A 6,000-nucleotide genomic window follows, 5' to 3' on the forward strand; every position below is an offset into this window, starting at 1 on the left:
ATCTATTCATGAGGCTGAATTCACATGACAACATGACCCAGGGTCATTAGGAGTGACACCAACTTGTATCCCATGCATAAAACTTTACCTCACAACTTAGTCTTAAGACCCAGAAGATTTGGAACTATTTTGACATCATTTTGCTTGACTTAATATTAATATTAATTAATGTGAATCATTTAGATCTAGATTAGGCTCATCTGAGTTTTACATCAGCCACGACATAGTACTTCTGGAGCAATATTGCCAGTGTACCTGCAATGACCTTCACTGCTGTTGGGTCAACATCTGGCAGGCTATGATTGCCATGTTTCCTTCTTCAGGTTGTACCCCTTTGAAAGACTGACTGATTGATGTCCAAGAGACAAAAGGAGGTTCTGTGTAATGGAGCAGACAACTCCCTTATTAAAAACAATGGAGAGCTCTAGTTACCTGGCTCATTGGAGATAGGTCATTTCTTCCTTGGTAAAAGTAGATAATTATGAAAAAAGTGATCTATCTTAAGCACATCAAAGGTAATAGAAGTTATACTTAGGTACATTAATTCAACAGCTTTTTGAGGTAGGACCAAACTTCTCTTTGATTTATGAGTCCCGATTATGTGCATTTCTTTCTTAAGTAAAACATATCAAAATAAACCATATATTTTTGTTTTTAATAATATCTTTATTTAAACACTGTGATTACAAACATGATTATAATTGTATTTTAGTCACAAAAAGAACAACCCTCCCTCACCAAACCATATTCTTTTGCATCTTTAAAGAGCATCATGAATTTAAAAACACCTTTGAAACTACAGTGTATGTCTTGACTGATCAAAAAAAATTTTTGTTAATTTGGTTTTGTTTGGAGGCCACACCTGATGGTGTTCAGGGCTTACTCCTGGCTCTATGCTCGGGATCACTCCTGGTGGTGGTGCCTGGGGAACTAAATGGGGTGAGAAAAGGGGCTGGAAAAATAGATTCTGGGTCATACGAGACAAGTGCCTTACCACTTATCTCTCTAAATCTTTATTATTAATCCTCATTATTTTTATTTATCTCATCTTTATTGAATTCATCATTATCTTAGCCAAATCTTCTTTATCACAGTGCTGCACACTATCCAGCTGGAATCATAGCTTTGATTCCACAATGACTTCACCCACATATGAAATATTTCATGAACTTACATTATTAAAATATCAGGTATACCTGATATAAGCAGATTTGAGAACAAATTAAATATAGTAAAATTAAAAATAAATAAATATGGTATAATTAAAAAATAAAGTAATTTGAAACTTTCTAAATAATCTACCCACATACTACTCATCTGCTATGGGAATATTGTTGTACCAGAGTAGGTATCTAGCTATAGATTCTCCCTTAGAAGAAATTTTTCAAATAACATGGAGGAAGAAAGTAGGCTAATAAATTCAAGAGTTGACCAGATCTCCACACATAACTAAAATTTTAAATAATAGATTGGTTTTAGGACCTTCTCACCTTCCCTTCTGATTAGTCAATTGTTTGCCATTCATCCCTTGTCTTCCCTGGATCACTCCACTTGACATTGGAGAAGGATGGAGATTCTGAAGAAACAAACCATAGAGAAAGAGATAAATGCCATGTCTGGGGAAGAGTCCACTGAGGACCACTAGACCTTCATTATCTTGGAAAAAGAGGCTAAAATTTACCTACCTTTCTACTACTTAGCTCCTCAAATCTGGAAGATCAGCCCTGATGCTGGGTCTAAGAGTTCATGCCAACTAGGCTATATATACACATACATATATATACATACATATATATATATATAATTTCAGTGCATTAAAATTAGGTTCCAAGATGGAAGATATAAGAAAGTTTTCTGGAACATTTGATGGGACATCAAGATTAGTAAGAGACTTACAGATACTCCCTGGGTAGGAATAGAGGAAAATGAAAGGTCTTTCATGCAGCAAGCACAGACACAAAGGAATAAAACTGAAAGGGTCTCAGGGAGGGAGGAGGGAAGATGCTGATGTGATGAACAGAGATCAAATTTCATAAAAACCCAAACATGCCACTCCAAAGAACCTAACCCGAGGTCACTGAGAAGACAAAGCAAGGAGTTTAAGAAAGAGACTGTCTGGCATGGTGTTTGTGAATGATCACGCCCAACTAGGACATATTTGGGGAACAAAAGAGTGAAAAAAAAAGTAGGGAATATGTTAAGATTGGAATATGGGATCCTCATCTAGAGAAAGAATCTGAGGGGTTAGATGTTATAGCATTGAGACAGAAACATTTTTAACATAGTTCTAGACACATAAGAGATGGAAGGATAAATGGACAGATAGATGGACAGTTTAATAGACAGAGGGATAGATAGATGAATGAGTGGATGGGAGAATACATGAATGAGTAAATGGTTTGATGGATTTATGATCACGCCACACTGCTGAGTCTATACCTGTTGTAATTTATCTTATTCCCTCAGCCATCTATCTCTGTAAACGAACAATGCAGAACAAAGCAAGGCTGGAATTGGCAGATTATGAAGCAGTAAGTATAATTATTTTCCAAAATAGATATGGAGTGAAAGTAAAAAAGCATATGCTCCTCTGTTCAACATTTATTTTCTCTCTTTTCTCTCCCCAATTCCTTTGAGTGGAAAACAAGTATCTATTTCTTCTCTGTTCTCAGTCCTTATTACCATCACAATAAAATGGTGCCTTTACATAAAGAACTCTCAAAACTTAGCAATAAGAAACCAACTCAGCTTAAAAATAGGCAAAAAAAAAAACAAAACAAAAAAACAAAACAAAAAAACAACTGAACATGCACTTCACCAACAAGGATTTAAGATGGCAAAAAAAAACACACATGAAATAATATTCAACATCATTAGTATTAGAAAAAGTCAAATCAAGTCTCTGAAAGAAATCACTACATACCTATACGAATGACTTAGGTAAAAAATACTGATAATGTTAGTACTGGTGGGGATGTGGTATGAAGTGAAAGTTTTCTACATTGTCAGTAAAAATGCTAAATCATGCTGCCACTCTAGAACATTGTTTGGCAGTTCATTCTAAGTCATATGTACACTATCATATAACCAAGTGATTTTTGCCTCCAAATGCATGTCCTAGAAAAATCCAAACTGATGCTCATAGAGCCACTTCACCAGTTCATCACACTAGCCTTAATACTCAAGTGTACTTAACAGGTGAATGGTTAAATTAATCTGGTACCTCCATCCAGTAGACTACTGTTCTGTAATATTGGTACATAAAGTCACTTGGATCAGTATCAAGCATTATGTCAAATGAAAGAAGCCAGCCTCAAAAGATTACAAATGGCATTATTCTGTGTACCTGGATTTCTTGTAAATACAAGAAACAATTGTAAATAATTGTAAATAAAACAGATAAATGGTTTCTAGGTGTTATGAATGAGGTAAGATGTGGTCATAAAGAGACAGTAGGAGGGCATTGGGAGAGTGATATATCTTGATTTTGGTGATGGTTACTATACTTGTGAATCTATACTTGTGTTACAAGTCATAGCACTTATTCCCAAATAATGTCCAAAATTACTACCTGATTAAAATGATTAAAATTTAAAACTGGGGCCAAAGATATAGTACAGTGGGAGGGCCTTGCATGCACAGACCTGATTTTGAAATAATATGGTCCCCTGAGCCCTCCCAGGAGTAAGCCTTGCACACAGTTGGGTGTGGCCCACAAATTGAAATTGAATTAACATAAAATAATATAACATAAAATTACCTCTTTATTCCCATCACCCCTATAATTTACAGTTGATGCAGACTCCAAGGATGAAGAGTAATGCATAAAAGATGTATGTTGTAAGAAGTAACTTCCTGGGCCCAGAGAGATAGCACAGCGGCGTTTGCCTTGCAAGTAGCCGATCCAGGACCGAAGGTGGTTGGTTTGAATCCTGGTGTCCCATATGTATGGTCCCCCATGCCTGCCAAGAGCTATTTCTGAGCAGGCAGCCAGGAGTAACCCCGAGCAATGCTGGGTGTGGCCCAAAAACCAAAATAAATAAATAAATAACTTCCTTTCCCAGCTTCTTCATTTTAACCTTCTTTCAGAAGATGGTGTTCCCTGCTAAAAATGGAAGCCCCACTACCACATTCATATATGTTTTCATTTATCAATAAGAAGTCATAGTATATACACACAATGGAATACTGTGTACTCTAAGAAAGAACAGTTATGCAATTTGTAGCAACATGGTTGGACCTAGAGGATATTACACTAAGTAAAGTCCGTCAGAACAAGAGACAAATTCAGAATGTTCTCTCTCATGTGAGACTTAAAGACACACAAAAAAGGTGCTTATCTTTATTGTTGGAGTGCTCACTGGATATTTTATTTGACACCTCTTTTTGTACTGTTGTGGTGTTTCACCTTTTTTCCTTTCGTCTCTCCAACCTAGGATGAGAGCCTCCAGCAGGACTCGCCAATTTTTGGTGTATTTGATTTTTTCCCCAGTTTATTACTTTTCTCTTCTTCAAACAAAACCACATAACTTGAACTATCTAGTCCCGCCTCCCAATTAGAGCGGGAAATAAGGCGGGTACCAAAACCAAACAGGGGTAGGACCACTAAGTAGTAAGCTAGGCACAGAGGGGACCACTTATTCTGGCAGCCCGGAGGGTGCAGAAGGAGGATATGGGAGGTAGGACGGGAACAGAGATGGAGGGAGGGCAATTTGGTGATGGGAATTCCCCTGATTTTATGTTAATATGTACCTAAAATATTATTGTCAATGATATGTAAGCCACTATAATTAAAATAAAAATTATATTTATTTAAAAAAGTAGCAAAAATTCAATGGCAGCATAATAGAGAAATTGCCACACAATTGAATTGTGAGGAAGGTTGAAAGAGATGGAAGTTGAGATCCTTGGCATGAGAGATAGGTACAATGGATTTGGAATTACATCCATGAGAATTCATTACTAATAGTTGAAAACCAACAAATTTTAATTAAAAGTTAAAAATAGAGCTGGAGAGATAGCACAGTGGTAGGGCATTTACCTTACAAGCAGCCAACCCAGGACTGACAGTAGCTCTAATTCCAGCATCCCATATGGTCCCCCATACCTGCCAGGAGCGATTTCTGAGTGCAGAGCCAGGAGTAACCCCTGAGTGGCCGAGTATGGCCAAAAAAAAAAAAAAGAAGAAGAAGAAGAAGTTAAAAATAAAACAAAAAATTAAAATAAGAAGCAAAATTAAAATGAAAGTGTGCGTGCGCACACACATACCACACTCATGTCTGTTTCCATTTATTAACAGAGCCCATGCATGGAGAACTTGAAGGTTCATAGATAGTTTTTGTTTTCATTTTCAATTTGGTGTCAGAATCATTCCCCAAAACCAAACTCTATTTGGGCTCTAGAGTCTGCAGATTTTAATTAGCTCTCTCCACTGCCCTCCATATTGGTGTTGCTGAGCTAGAAATGGAGGCACTCTACCATATTAATGAGGAGCCCCTGGAAGGGCTCTGATGCTCCTACTGATAACCAACATTTACAGACCCATCAGGTTTTCCTGCCTTTCAGTTTTTTTTCTGACCACAACTGGCAGAGCAAGGAAGTTACTCTTGTGTACCTATGATTTATGCGTACTAACCAATTAGGACTCTGCATCCCTTTAGAGAGTAGGACTGACACCTGGGTGTCCACCCATTGGCCCTGCCTCCTTTACAATGCTTGTGAATGAAATAACAGTAGAGATGATTTTAAGAGTTTATTCAGATTCTAAGGGCATGACTAAAACTGGCTTATAATAGTGAGAATCATTAAACAGAAATATGTCCGAAATACAGGCTTCCAGAGCAAAGCCCAGCATGGCTGTTCTGTGGCCCTGAGCATCCTGAGTGTTTGGTCTCTTCCTCATCTACTACCAAAAGACACTATCTTCTACCAGATGGTGGCTGTTTTATTCTGTGTGCAAAGCACTTAGCTGTACCTTGATTTCAGAATTTGACTTCTAGG

The 6,000-nt window shown here is 37.3% G+C and overlaps 1 protein-coding gene across 4 annotated transcripts in view; it reads left to right on the plus strand.

Moving 5' to 3' along the window:
* The window catches only part of RGS6 (regulator of G protein signaling 6), a 592,928-nt gene that overhangs the window by 498,461 nt on the left and 88,467 nt on the right, over window positions 1-6,000 (plus strand). For all 4 annotated transcript variants that reach the window (XM_049770388.1, XM_049770390.1, XM_049770389.1 and 1 more), the window contains exon 7: window positions 2,467-2,531. In XM_049770388.1, the coding sequence (XP_049626345.1) occupies window positions 2,467-2,531 (65 nt within the window). The remainder of the gene's footprint in view (window positions 1-2,466; window positions 2,532-6,000) is intronic.

Source organism: Suncus etruscus, chromosome 3, assembly GCF_024139225.1.
Source record: "Suncus etruscus isolate mSunEtr1 chromosome 3, mSunEtr1.pri.cur, whole genome shotgun sequence".
In the NCBI taxonomy this organism is placed as follows: Eukaryota; Metazoa; Chordata; class Mammalia; order Eulipotyphla; family Soricidae; genus Suncus; species Suncus etruscus.